Genomic DNA, 15,086 nt, shown 5'->3' with positions numbered 1-15,086 from the left:
GCAAAACTATTTCTCCTTTCCACTGATGGACAGACATCACAAAACATTTCCAAGAACCCCAAGGAGTATCACAGATGTCTCAAGCTCTTGGCCTTGGGGCATGAAGTAAAGTACGAAAGCAAACAGACATTATTAGGACCTTGTCCTGCCTTTGTTCAGTGCCCAAGAGACTTAGTGGATTCTTGGCTTCTTTTAATGAAAGCTGTATCCTGTTTTCACCCAGCACAGTATTTCTGTCCATCTTCTAGAGAACCAGCTCTTCTCCTCCCCCTTCAAAAATCTCCCCCCCCCACCTTACTTTTGTACATACTTCATGCAGTCTGATATACATTGATAGACAAGCTTTACCTCAACACATAGGAAGGCCTCAGCAAGCATGGGTAGCCCACAGAGTATGCAAAATCAACAGCTTCTTTCTAAAAAGTAAGGGGGGAAATAGATTATGAATTTAGGAAGGTTTTAAATTATATTTGTAATGGTAAAACAAGCTACATTTACCCTTATCCTCAATAAAGATAATGAAAAATAGAATATTCTCATCATCAGACAAGAGTGTACAGACAAGGCTGAATCTCTGAATTTCTTCAGCTCTTAGTTTTCCTCACAAACCCTCACACATAGGGTGCTTGTCTACATAGCATAATAGTGAGAAAGACTGATTAGAGCTTACAATAGTGAAAAGCAATATGCATAAAACTACTGGGCTGGATTCTCTGGGCCATTTTACATGTTTTGTGGTGCCTGAGTAGTATAATATACTCAAAAGTTATAAGAGCTGTCAACATTTGATACGTCAATTCCTCTCTACCCCTGAGTCAAAAGAGCATGAGGAGCAAGGGGACAATCTCCCTGTTTTATTGTTTTTTGGTTTGGTTTGGTTTTTGAGGCCAGGGAGTAAATCAGAACCACCTTGAGGTTGTTCTAGCTTACGTTAAAGACCCATGATCAGGGTAGCATAAAAGTAATCTTCCCCTCCCAACTCCAACACTGTTTTACCATTTTCTCTGGAATATACTTTAAACAAAGAGAAGGTTCAGACCTTGTAAATGTTGTCACTGAAGCTTACCGTGATTAAGAAGTGCATGAATGTTGATAGTAAACTTTTTCCTAATGCATGTTCTAGAGCAGAGTTTCTCAACTTATAGGCCACGACACAAAAGTGGGCTGCAAGAGTATATGAAAGGGTTGCAAACAAATGGATTCTCCTTTAAAGGAGACAAATTTGGCAAACCGTGGCTTTTCTTTTGCAGGCTAGCAGAGTTCCAGCCTGCGAAGGGCTTTTTGCCCTCCCCCTCCCTACCCCGCACACACCTGCCCCCTGCCCCACACACTGGGGGTTGGGCACTGGGTCGGGACTGGCTATTAATGTTTACAAGTGGGTCCTGGTACAAAAAAGGTTGAGAATCACTGTTCTAGAGTAGAGGTTTTCAATTTTTTTTTCATTTGTGGACCCCTAAAGATTTTCAAATGAAGATGCAGACTCCTTTGGAAATTCTGAATGGAGGTTAAGACCCCACTGAATTGTAAGTGTGGGTACTCACATATTTTGATTGATCATAGTCATCTTTCATGGAGCCCTTAGACATAGTTTTTGAACACCCAGGACCTTGTGGACCTTACCCCCCAGGGGTCCATGGACCACAGGTTACTGTGGTTGAAAACCACTGTTCTACAGCTGGGAATTAACTTGTAAGGTAAGCCACTTGAAGAGCAAATAAAATATCCAAATCCATGTCACTTCTCACATAAGACATACCAAAGTGCTAACAGCTTTCCAGGGTGCCTGAGCTACACTGAGCTCATCCAAAACAGCTGAGAATACAGATCGGTCTTCTGCCCGGTCAATCTGCAAAGGGCTGGTGCCCAGGATCTTCACTCCATTCCTGTACAGTGGTACTGCCAGGTTATTTGGAATCTGCCCACCTACAGAAATAACGCAATCACTGCATCCCTGCAGACAAGAAGAGAGCAAGAGAGTGGGGTCCATGGTCATGCAAAGTCACATCTCCCTTTGTTAGCAATTACTATTATTTATTAGCCAATGCACTGTTTTGCAACCTATCCAAACAGTGCCAGAACAGAGTTGTATTGATCCAGGAGCATCTCAAGAAGCAGACTGCAAATCAGAGACTACATCTTTCCTAGGGAAAAGGTGCATTCCTTCTTTGAGTTACCCAAGATGTTGACAACACAAGATTAAATCATAGTTCATTCAAACTATCTTTAGCTTTAGTACCCAGGCTATCTGGGTCAGATCAAAGACTCCAACCCACCCCCAATGTATTCATCACTCCTGTCACCCTTGGGGATGGGAAGCATGTGAAGCAGTGGCCTTGCAAAGCCAGCTCCCCCTCTTATGCTGCATTCCCTGGGAAGGACAGGCTTCAGATGGGAAAGGGATGTCTTAAATCCCTTTCTCCTTTATGAAGCCACATGCAAGTAATAAGAACCTGTCTTTGAGTAAGGCTAACAGCCTGTCCAATGCTTTGCAATGCAAACAAACCTACAGACTGAAGAATAGACAGCTGATTGGACTACATAAACCTCAACAGATAAGGGGCTTATTGGGTTTGGGTTTCTTGTTTTCAATACATTTAGTCTTTTTTTTTTATTTAGAATCCAGATTTCTGCTTATGGATTCATACATATTCAACTCACAGCTTATGCAAGCAAATTTCAGACTACAGGGCTCTCTCAAATTCTCTACCTCTTTTCATTGTATGAGACAAGTCAGGGGGTATTGCTAACCTAAGTACATGGGTCTTTTTTTGTGGTTTCCTGCTTGGATGACCTTACCATTTTAAACAAAAGAATAATGAATCACAAATAATGAACAGGCTTGTTTACATATGAATATCCTTTTTCACATATGAATGAGGAAACAGACATTAAAGCTTATGGGAACAAAAAAATTTGGTGTGAATATTCACAATAGTAAAAATAAGCCACCTCAAAGCATATGTAAAATTAATGTGGGTGTACATTGCATTTAAATAATGCAATAATTTAGGATAATTAAATAATGCATTTGGCCCAGTTTCATGCCATTTAAACAGCTACTGTTCAGTAAAGAAGCTGAGCATAAAAGGCGAGTCAGGGCAAAACCATGAGTGAATGCAACAGCTGTTTAGAATCAAGTGAGCATTTGCAAACACCATTTTGCAATTATTTAACCATCTCTAACAAATAAAAAGACAAAATCAAATACAAAAGCATGGAATAATCTAGACCTTGGTGCTATCTTAGAGCGCAAGTGCATCAACTTAGGTTAACTGACAAGTGCAGTTTTACTGAAAAGGTTTGCCATTGACTGCGCTGGTGGAAGAATTCAGTTTTAATGAGTGTTTTAAAAGAACAGTAGGTTCCAATCATGTATGCCAAAGATGTAAGGGACTATGGGAACCAACTAATAATAAATGTTAGTACAATTTAAATATTATAAATCCTGCTCAATAATCACATGGTTAATTTTCTATTGTAATGTAAATTCATCTTTATAGTGTTTTTTATCCCAAAAGCTAAAAGAGCAGTTCACAAAGTGAACAAACTAATGCATACAATACTGAGATCACTTTATTTCCTTTGGATCTGTAGCTGTATCTGGGAGGAAATGGAGAAGCCCTACAACAAAATAATATGTGAGAACTTAGGACAAGAAGTGAGACATGCCTTGCAAATTGCAGGGTACAGATTAGAAGGATACAACTACCCATCTGTAGTATTTGCTAAGAGATTGGATTTGCTCACTCTCTACTCTTCAAGTTCTCTAGAAGCCAGGAATACTTACGCCCTAGGTTTTACATCTAGTTCAATTACAGCACCTTAATAACATGCCATAGCACTGGATCAATACCATCCCAGAGGACAGAGTACTACCACATGAACAAGCAAGTCATTTCTTGTGATGTAGAGGTGTTTGCTGTTCATCTACCAGTCTAATGATGCTTAGAGAAGGCACTCAACCAAAATGTTTGCTAAACCAAAATGTATTTTAACATTTACCCTTCCGCTTAACATTCTATTTTCAGTCTCTTTTTCCTTCAGTATTTCTGACAGTTTCACTTGGCATGTCTCCCTTTGGAACTTGTGGAGCAACACAAATCTCATATCTATAAAACCAAAATATTACAATACCCTGGAATATGTCAGATGAGGCGATATCATGGACTCCAACCCTGAGTAGCTAGAAAAAGCTATGATGACTAGGCAGAGAGAGAGCAGAGATCCTAAACATTCACTCTACCTCAAAAGCAGAAAAAGTTACGTCCAGCATTTAGTGTTGTGCTGCGAAGGATACTCATCAAAAGAACAACACTGATCAGCTAAGGAGAAACATCATACTACTAAACAAATTGAGGAGGAATATGGACTCCATTACATACCAATTTATCAACAGTGATATTTTAATTATAAAGTAAACTGAATAACAACTTTGCTGACATATATTTAAAAGATATACATGAGGCACAATTTTGTAAAAGAAGCCTAAAGAAAATGATTTTCCCTTTTATTATAAAATTTCTATTTTTATTACCACCTTGCTTTTTATGCCATTAGTAAGAGAGTTGGGTTTTCTCTTTTCCTGAGTTTGAAAACAAATTAGACTGTTACAATTGTACCTAGGAACCTCCTTTAAATTTATGAATTGTTTCAGAGTGATCCTAAAAACTGGAAAAAGGATACAAAGAGACCCTTAAGCAGACAGGTAGTGAAATAAAAGGAAACACTTTCACTGAAAACAAGAACCAAATAAATCTGTGAGCAGGATTTTTTTTTTATTATTTTCCTCATAGGCTGCCATCCCACTTTCCAGTAGAAACTCATACATTCACAGTAAATCACTTTAATCCAACATGTGACTTAGTTCTATAATATTCGTTTTTGTGAATCATGACCTTAATTTGTTTTAACAAAATACTGGGCCAAATCTTGAGGATCTCTCAAAGAAAATGGTCTACTCACAGAAATAAAACAGCACTCAGTGTAAGACCCTAATCCAACAAACATGTAGGCATGTTCTTACCTCACAAAACCAGCCTTCCTCAGGATGGCTCTCAGGGGAATAAGTGTTTTCCTGAACTAAGGGCACAAATTGTCTCGCTGAAGCCACTCATTATACTTTGAAGGTCTGGGCCAACCAGTATGCCAGAGTTCAACAGACTAGTCTTTGAAATCAACTGGCCTCTTCCTGTGCTTGCAGCTAAGCATGAAGATCAATATCTACAGGATCAACTAGGTTTAGTGCTCCAGAATCAGGACCTCATTTTTTATTTAGTCTCTCCTTGGGCAATAACTTCAAAGGGCATTTGTTTGTGGAAGAAATTCATGTTCAGCCTAGTGGTTTTCAAAAATGACGTATTATACTATCTGCTTTATTGTAAACAACATGTTAAGAGAGATCTGAGTTCTAGTAGCAGGTCTGCCTTTTGCCTCCTGGGTGACCTCTGGCAAGGTCTCTCACCTCTCTGTGCCTTACTTTCCCCATCTTTAAAATAGACCTCCTTTGTCAAGTATTGATGGAAACAACACAATAAGAGCAAGGTCCTTTTTCATTACTGTTAGCATTTATATGGTTACATAATCCTACATTTGACTATTACTCCTCTTATATCCTAATGGACTTAACAGCTCCTTAGCAAACCCAGTCTCAAGCCTCTATATATCACAAACCAAACAGTAAGTGCTTTTAAAAAAGATAAAGACATAGAATCATAGAAAGTTAGTTGGAAGGAACCTCAGAAGGTTACATCTAGTCCAACCCTCTACTCAAAGCAGGACCATCTCCAACTAGATCATCCCAGCCAAGGCTTTATCTGCTCAGGTCTTAAAAACCTCCAAGGATAGAGATTCCACAACCTCTCTCGGCAACCTGTTTCAGTGCATTACTATCCTCCTAGTGAGAATTTTTTCCTAATAGTCTAATCTAAACTTCCCTTGCTCCAATTTGAGACTATCAATCCTTGTTCTGTCATCTCTCACCACTAAACAGTCTAGCTCCATCCTCTTTGGAACCACCCTTCAGATAGTTGAAGGCTGCTATTAAATCCCCTCTCAGTCTTCTTTTCTAGACTAAATAAGCCTAGTTTCCTCAGCTTCTTCTTATAAATTGTGTGCCCCAGCACCTAAACCATTTTCATTACCCTGCACTGGGCTGTCTAATTTTTCCACACCATTTCTTTAGTGAGGGGCCCAAAACTGGACCCAGTACTCCAGACGTGGCTTCACCAGTGCCAAATAGTAGGGCGGTGCAAAACAGTACCATTTTATTTTGACTTCCGTTTCACCATTTTGACAGGACAGTGTTTCATTTCAAATTTCATTTCATTTCAAAGCACTGTTCCATTTAGTTTTGTTGAAACTGTTTTGCTGTTTCAACACCGTTTTGATGTTTCGCCCGTAGGCCATAATAAGGAATCACAAAACTACCTATAACTTTGTCATTTCTTGCCTGATTTGAATGAAAACAGCAGGGATGGTAGCCCCTGCTGAGGCCACAAGGCCTGTCAAGTTTCAATGAGATAGATGGAGGGGTTTCTGGGAAACTGCACCTCAAAGTCTTGAAAGCAAAATTTGTATTGCTTGTATGTGTGAAGGCACAGGGGGTGTGAAAACAGCAGGCAGGGTAACTCCTACTAAGGCCACGAAGCCTGCCAAGTTTCAAGGAGATAGGTGCAGGGGTTTCTGGGGTACTGTACCTCAAACTGCTGACAAGCAAAACTCATGTCACGTGTGTGCACCAGACATCTGACTCCCCAGGTACCTCTCCACTTTTACCTGCACTGCTACATCCCTCTCCCCCCCTACCCCAGTCTGTCCCTCACTCCCTGATGCCTCCAACTGGCTGCATGCCAGCCTCTGGCTTCTTAACTATTCCTTCCATCCAGGAACAGCGCACACACAGACCAACTGCAGGTGCTTCCTCAGCCTGACAAAGGTTTTTTTCAACCTGAAAGCTGGCATCCCAGGCAGCTAAGCTGAGCTCACCTGGAGCCTCACAACACCACTGCAACCAACAAGCCTCAGGCCTGTCAAAGATGTGATGGGTCTGGGCTTTCCCCAGCCAGGACTATGTGCATGCATGTGATGGCTGGAGGTTATGGCACTTCCTACCCATCTTTCCCCAGGGAGATCCTCAGTCCTGGCATTTTCTGAGGCTTCTGTGCCACCGGCAGTCCCACCAGGCCTCCCAACCCTGCCAGAGTGCAGTTTTCGTGGTCATGTGCAAGACCTGGAGCCTCCTCCTTCCTGATAGCCCCAGCCCATACCTCCATGTTCGTCCTGGCATGGGAGCTCAGCAGGAATATGTTCTTCCCCTGCTGGCTGGTGATAGTGTGTGCTGCCTCCAGCTCTGAGAGTGAGGAATTAAATGGTTTTTAAAAAAATGAAAAAAGGAAATAGGTGTGGACAGAGTGAGGAGGGTGGCACTCATTCCATTTGCACCTGGGGCTTGGGGAACCCCAGCAGTGGGAGATTCACCTTGAGGAACACCAGCTGCTCCACCAAACCAGGATCCAAAGAGGTGCGGTGGGGTGTCACTACATCATCAGCAATGCTGAACACCCTCTCTCTTGGAACACTGGCAGGTGGACAGGTCAGGTGTTCCCGGGCAACTGCGGCCAGATATGGCCACATCTGGCTGGGGCTGCCCAGTAGCCCAAGCGGTTGCACAGCAGCAACTCCATGTCCTTGGTGAGATAGGCAGTCACTGAGGCCTGAGCACTACCTGCTTGATGGTGAGGTCTGGTGCCTCTGAACCCTACCATGGAAACCATGCCCATGGCCCATATTGGCAGTGCCTGTGGGGGGGGGAGGAGACTGGCTGGTGGCTATTCCATGTCCCCCCACCTCCACCCTTCTGCCTCACTGACTCTCTTCACCAGCACCCCTGTTCAGTGATTCAGGCTTTGGCTGCTGCATACACTCCCCTTCACTCTCAGGTCACATGTGACAGCCAGCATGTAGACTGTGCTGGACTGCAGGGCATTTCCTGATGCCCTCCTTCAGCCACCTCACCAGTGCCTGCACACCTCACAGTGCCTGGTGACAGCAGCTTGCCCCAGCCAGGAACATTGATCCCCTGGAACTTCTCCATTTGGTTCTGAAGTTCCCTCACTACGGGGATCACCTGGCTAAAGAGGGCATCACCAGTGCTGTCCCCCTCCAAGGCATCCCTGAAAATGAGGTGGAACTTGTGTGCCACACAGCAGATGCCAACAAAGTTGGCATCACAGACCACCACGATCATATTGGCCCCATTGTCAGTGACCATGAACCCATGGGTGAGCTCACCCTGCCCAATAAGCCACCCCTGCACCAAGCGGTTCATGGCCCCCATGATCTCAGTTGCCATGTGGGACCCATCCATCGCCTCAGCTTGAAGGAGAACCTGCTGATGGCCTGACTGGCTGCACCACTGCCCTGTGAGGGAAAGGTATACATGAGCTCCACCCCGGCTGATCCAGATGTCTGAGGTGAAGTGTAAGGCCACCTGTGGACCTGCCTTGTGTGGCTCCTCCAAGTACTCCCTGCATGCCTCATACAGGGAGGGCACCGCTGTCCTGCTGAAGGTGGTACGTATGAGCACTTGGTATGTTGGGGCCACAAATGCCATGAGCTGCCTGAACCCTGGCCATTCAACTAAGGAGAAGGGCTGGCCATCAACAGCAAGCATCTTCCCAATGCTCTGGGTGATCTCGCTTGCCTTTGCAACACACCCGCTTTCTGTCCGCCTTTCCTCCACTGTTCCAGGGTGGCCTGCTTCTGCTTTGGGGGGATGGGGGCTTTGAAGCAAGAGGGGGAGCATGCCCAAAGGGAAGTCCCACTGGTGCCAGGCCAAGGAGAAACAAGGACAAGGGGGTGGTCCCTGTGGAGATACATCAGCATCCCCGTGGTGCACGTCTATTTTGTTCCCTTGCCCCAGCTGATTTTGGCTCTGCAGTGCAGGCAGATAGCATATGTAGGACCATCTGCCAGCTCAAATTGATCCCAGACGATACTACCTGCTTGCTTCTGGGATGTGGGTGCATGTGTGGATGCTGCTGCACTTTCCCCCTCCTCAGCAGGCAGAGGCACAGCAACAGAAGGAACAAACTTAGCTGAGCCCCCTGCCTTCACCACCTCTAACTCAACCTCCTCCGCAGTACCTTCCCCTGGTTCTAGGGGAAACTTGAGGGGTGTGGAGCACAAACTCAGAAGATTTCCCCTTCTCCCCAAAATTTCCCTTGCTAAGGCACTCAGCTCCAGCTCATCCTCTGGCACTGGAAGACTCAGCATGGGAAGTGAAAGCAGGATGGAGGAGACTGTCATGCTGGTGCTGCTGCTTGTTGTCATGGTGGTAGTGGGGGAGGTGTTATGGCTGGTGCTCTTGGAGGGGATGCAGACTCAGGCACAGGTACTGGCACTGCTCCCATCTCCTTGCTGCCTATAGAACTAGTGGAAACTTTATGCCTGCTTGTTGTAGCAAAGAGGCTGCATCTCATTTGGAGGGGGGAGGGGTGGGGGATTACAGCTCTATCCCTCTAATCCCTCTTCTGCCCCACACTGAAGGCTTGCCAACTGCCTTTCCAGCACGCTTAATTATGTTTTTCATAGTGTCTTTGCTTTGGTGTGCTGGAAAATTGAAAAGAATCAATGAATATAATAATAAAATAAAAGGGTATAGAAAGCAAAAGGTATTGATGAATCCCACTTGCTAGGCTAGCAAGTAGTTAATGAATGACAGCCTTTGTTGTCTGATGCTGAGCTGCTGGAAGACACAGCTCAGTAACTGGCCCCAGGGCAGAAAGCAGCTCCGTTCAAACAGTGCTGTTTTTTATGGTTTTTTTCCATCCCTCCCCCAGAGCACTGGGATTGCAAGGGACCTCAGGGAAGGATCACAGTCACTGGCCAGCTACAAAGCCAATATGAGAGCAGTCCTTCCCCCCTTTTCCCCCTCCATCTCCTTACTTTCTGTTTCCCTGCAAGCAAGCCCAGCTTCAGCTTTGAAACTTGAAATGTTTCAAAAGTTTTGAAGTGTTTTGACTGCCCTCATTCCATTTCGAGGCTGTTTCAAAGCCCTTTGTTTCATTTCAATTTTGTTGTTTCAAGCTTGAAATGAGTTGAAACAGCATCGAAATGAAACAGCCGACAAAATTTCGTTCAGCCCTACCAAATAGAGGTGAATAATCACTTCCCTTGGTAGCTGGCAACACACCTACCAATGCAGCCCATTATGCCCGTGGCCTTCTTGGCAACAAGGGCACACTGTTGTCTTATATTCAGCTTATTGACCACTGTAACCCCCAAGTCCTTTTCTGCAGAGCTGCTGCCTTGCCAATCAGGCCCCAGCTGGCATCAGTGCATGGGATTGTTCTATCTTAAGTGCAAGACTTTTACTTGTCCTCATTCAACCTCATGAAATTTCTTTTGGTCTAATCCTCCAATTTGTCTAGGTCTCTCTGAGTCCTAACACTACCTTCCAGAAAGTAATGCAGCTGGGCCTCTAGATACCACAGTATAAAGATACCCTTAGAAATCTGACAAACATCTGCAAGAAATGACCCTAGTAACAAATTGCAAGTCTACACCACCTGTGTGCCATACCAAGCATCATCATGTTGCAACATAATCTGTCCACTTGGTCCCACTCCAAGTTCACCAACGTACCAAAAAGAGGCATGTAGCAATGCCTTTAAGCAGGAGTCAGCAACCTATGGCCCATGATGTGGCCTGCAAAGCTACCATTTTGGTGGTATTTGGAGGCTGGGGGGCGGCCTCTGCCTATGCTGTGTTGCGGCTGAGTGTTGGGGCTTTGGTAGAGGGGGAGTTCTCCCAGCATGGCACCACATTGCAGCCCTGTGGCAGGGAGAAACAGCAGAGGTGATCAAGTCCTTGTAACAACTTGCCTTAGACCCACATTGGATTATCCTGCCCTGCTGGAAAACACTGTCAACCACTGCTTTAGAGTAGCACTGAGCCACAGTCAGAAACCCTCCTAGGCTCTATGTCTTGAGTGCTTATTGGTATATACTCATCACTACTCTAAGCCAGTACCATGCCTCATTTCAGGATCTGCTGTAAGCAGAGCAGGAGCTAATGACTGGAAAATGCTTCATGACAGCAGTCCTAGGTGGGTTTCATAGGCAGTGTAGACATATCACCTATAGTTTTCCTACACCAAACCAACCACCTGTTATTTTTGCAAAAATCCACTACTCCTTTCATAATTAACTGGCAAGTGACTTGAAAAGGTTTGGCATGACAGGATAATAAGGTAACGACTAACTGAGGAAGTTAACACTGTGATACGGTCTTGGTTTTTCAAGATGCATTCAGCCACGACTCAGGCTTCAACTGCATGTGCTCAGGATGTTTCAGACCTGAGGAGGTTCATAAACAAACCTAAAAGCATAACCAAGGTCATAATCTAGATCAAAAAATATAAATTTGGACAAATAAAGATAAGCTATCATTATGGAGAGATGGGAAGTAGAGCCTACAGATAAACCAGGCCTCAGTGTAAATGCATTATTCTTTTCACGTATGTGTTTTGTACCTATTTGCATTTGCTCCCTCATCAGCCATCTCTGCCTTCTCTTTGATCCTACGGTAATTAGGCACTGTGTTTCATCAGCGTTATTTCTCTGATAGACTGTCACACCAATTTTCTCCCCACCCCAGGTTCATAAGTTCAGTTTTGGTTAAATAAACAAGAGTTTAGATGCTTAATTAGATGCTTATTTAAATGATCCTCATGCAAACTTTTCAAGTGAGAAAAAAATTGGGCTGACTGTTGCATGAAAATAGGCACAAATCATGTTGACTTATCCAAGGGCTATGCTTTTCAGTTACAGTGGGCACGTCTACACAAGACACTACAGTGCTGTAGCATTTGCAGGCACAAACTGTGATGCCAATGCTACCGCACAGTAACTCATTGCTACTGTACAGTAGTGTCAGAAAGCAAGTACTAAATGACTGCACACAGCACATATGTAGACATGCCCAGTATGTATTTTATCAACGTTTTACAAGAAATATAAAAGAGGGCAAAGACATGGTGAGTGGTAAATGAGCCCATCCATGACAAGAAAATCTTGTCTGAGGATGCATAGACAGCAATTTTTTGTGCATTATGCTTTTAATGGTCTTTTACTTGCTTCTCAAGGCATAAGTCATAATCAGCTGGCCTAGCTACAGTACCATCTTTAGAAACTTGTTGCCATTTTCAAACCAGCTTAGATCAATCATTACACATTGAAACATGAACCAGAAAGGTAGCATGGAACAGTATCCTCAAAGCTGCTTCAAGAACCGAGATACCCAACTCCCAGTGAATTCCAATGGACCTGGAGTGCCTAATTCCCTCCACGTTGCTTTGAAATATCAATCATGAAGTCTTATTTAGGAAAATAAAAGCACTGAAGCTTTTCCATACTTCCCTCAATCCACCCTGCCCCCAAACCAAATCTCTTTTCCATCCATCCAAGGGCTAGCTGGGATTTCCCTTTCACTTATCAATATGGCAAGGGCAGAACAGCTGCAAATACCTAAAACCCCCATATTTGAGGCCACACACATGAGATTACTGAAATAATGTTCTAATTTCTCATCCTCTGCCCTCAAACTACCTATTACTGCCACCCTTCGGAATGCGCTCAGACCCCCTAATCATGGCAAGATAAAGCCAGATACCCTAAGCATTTAGGCTCATTTTCAGGCTGTGAATTGTTCTGCTGGCTTCAGTAAACCACTCACATGCTAGAAGTCAAGGGTACACTCAAGTGCTTTCAGCATCAGAAACTGAAAGTCAGCACTCCAAGGGCAGAACAATTTAAGCAATAAATGACTGTGCAACAAATTAAATCTGCCCGTAAATATTGCACAGTATGTCATCTTTGCAAAATAATTTAATATTTATTTGGCATTCATTACTGAGCAGTCTGTTAGGAGTGGCAACAATGTGGAAAATGCAACATCAAGGTCCAAAATAAACAGCTTTAGCAGGCACCCCCACCAAAGCAGCCAATGACTTGAATTTCTTAAAGTTTGGCCTGCTTCAGGGCTCTTTGCTGATGCTGTTTTTGAGGCTGTTTGGATTTCTTTTATTTACCTCATGTTGGTAGATGTCCAGGATCCTCTCCAGTGACAGCTCCTCGAAGTACAGTCTGTCACATTCATCAAAATCTGTGCTCACCGTCTCCGGATTGCAATTCACCACAACTGTCTTGTTGCCTAGCTGACGCAGCGTGCGGATACTGGAGACAGCACACCAATCAAACTCCACGCTGCTGCCTGCCAGGAGATGGGGAGAATAAGGAGGGGAAGGAAGGACTAACAGGAGGGAGCACAAACAAATGCTTATAACAGCCAAACTTAAAAGAATTGAAAAACATTCCCTGTCAGGTCAGACCAAGCAATCTAATTGCCTCACATGGAAACTTTAAGAACCCATAAACATAATTTTTCAAGCATGTCATGAGCATTGGCTCAGCAGCTCAGGAAGACAAGCCTTGATTGTGTCTGTCAGCCTACATGACTAGACACTCCTGTCCATCCTAGGCCAGCCTTCTACTGCAGCCTTCCAATGTTATCTGCAAAGAATTTAAGCCAAAATAGGCAGGAACTTGAAGGTGCCCAAATTTAGTCTATATTATTTGTGATCATCCTTTATTCTAGGAAGTACAAAAATACTATGGGGAAATAAAGCTTAGGCTTGCATAGATACTGTTTAAGAGAAAAGCATCTGTTACAGGAGAGATGCCTTGGTGCTGGGAATGACCGTAAACTGCGTCCAACTGGAGGGCCTGGTGGGAATGAGTTGGGGCTACTCATGGTGGGTAAGAGTAAGGCGCGTATAGGGCCCTTCAAAACCCTAGCCCCCCACTGCCTTGTGGATACTCCTTGGTTGGAGAAAAGCTAGGGGACATGACCCTGACAGGAATGCCCCCACACTGATGCATTAGGCAATCAGCAGCAGTTCTTATCTGTTCCTTTGTGGCAGAAGCTACAACCATCAAGGCACTGAATATCTGGTCTCGATCTAGCTTTAGATTCGGTCTCAAGAGACTAAAGGGGGAAAGGTAGGTCTTGGGTAGACTTCACTCCTCCATACTCTTGCCTAGACATATGCAATAAAGGTCTTGGTGACCAGACATGTACACCTCTTACACGTACACTGTGGTCCATGGCCTCTTTCTTACAGTCTAAAGATAGAAACACATTAAAACAAAAAATAGAAATAGTAACAAACAACAGGTTGTTTAGTTAAAGTAGATAAGGGTGTTGTTTTAGAACAGCTTTGCACTCACCAGCCAGGTCCACACAAGCAGGGGAGTGACTTTGCAGCAGCACAAATAGTAGCAGCACAAATTTGTGCCACTACTTTGCATCACAGTGCATACCCCTGCCCATGGGCTGGCTGGGGCTCCATGTGCCTCAGTGCACGGGCTTCACAGTGGAGCCCCTGCGCTGTGGCATGCAGAGAAAAGGGAACAGTCATCCCAGGCTGGGGCACAGGGTACCTCAGCACATAGGCTCGCTGCCTGCTCCCCTGTCTCTGTATTTGTCCCTACACTTGCCACTTTGGTGTAGTTTGCGCCACTTTTTTCCAGGTTTTTTTTTGTTACTGGGAAATCCTGGGAGAAAATTTTGCCGTGGTGCTGCAAATTAGCAGCACCATACACTGATTAATGTGCAGCTTGTGTGGTTTGTGGTGCTGCAAAAATGTTTGCAGCACCACGAACCACATGAGCCTGCTCATCTTGATCCAGCCATTGGGTGTGTCTACACAGTCAATTAATGCAACACGATAAACTGGAGCTCTTTGTACTGAAGTACACTACTCCCAGGTGCAGCATCTACACAAGTGCCAAGGAAAGCAGCAGTTTGAGCCATGGTGGAGCAGCCCCAAGATGACAGCAGGCTCGGGGTGTCAGCCCCAGGCTCCAGGTAGCAGCACTGGACAGCGGAGGGGCTAACTGGAGCACCAGAGTGCTGAAACTCCAGAGCCGTGTGACTGACACCCCCTAAGTCAGCTGCCAGGCCAGGGCTGCTCTGCCCCAGCTCAAATACTGCTGTCCCAGTCACCATCCACATGTGTGTTTCAG

General features: G+C 44.5%; 1 protein-coding gene across 1 annotated transcript in view; it reads right to left on the bottom strand.

Annotated features, from left to right (window-relative positions):
- The window catches only part of CPS1 (carbamoyl-phosphate synthase 1), a 144,346-nt gene that overhangs the window by 32,497 nt on the left and 96,763 nt on the right, over positions 1-15,086 (bottom strand). The window contains exons 25-27 of the mRNA XM_006276652.3: positions 13,091-13,272; positions 1,757-1,951; positions 349-416 (exon numbers count right to left, since the gene is read on the bottom strand). Coding sequence (XP_006276714.2) covers positions 349-416; positions 1,757-1,951; positions 13,091-13,272 — 445 coding nt within the window. The remainder of the gene's footprint in view (positions 1-348; positions 417-1,756; positions 1,952-13,090; positions 13,273-15,086) is intronic.

Source organism: Alligator mississippiensis, chromosome 4 (assembly GCF_030867095.1).
Source record: "Alligator mississippiensis isolate rAllMis1 chromosome 4, rAllMis1, whole genome shotgun sequence".
In the NCBI taxonomy this organism is placed as follows: Eukaryota; Metazoa; Chordata; order Crocodylia; family Alligatoridae; genus Alligator; species Alligator mississippiensis.
This window is presented reverse-complemented; position numbering and strand designations above follow the sequence as displayed.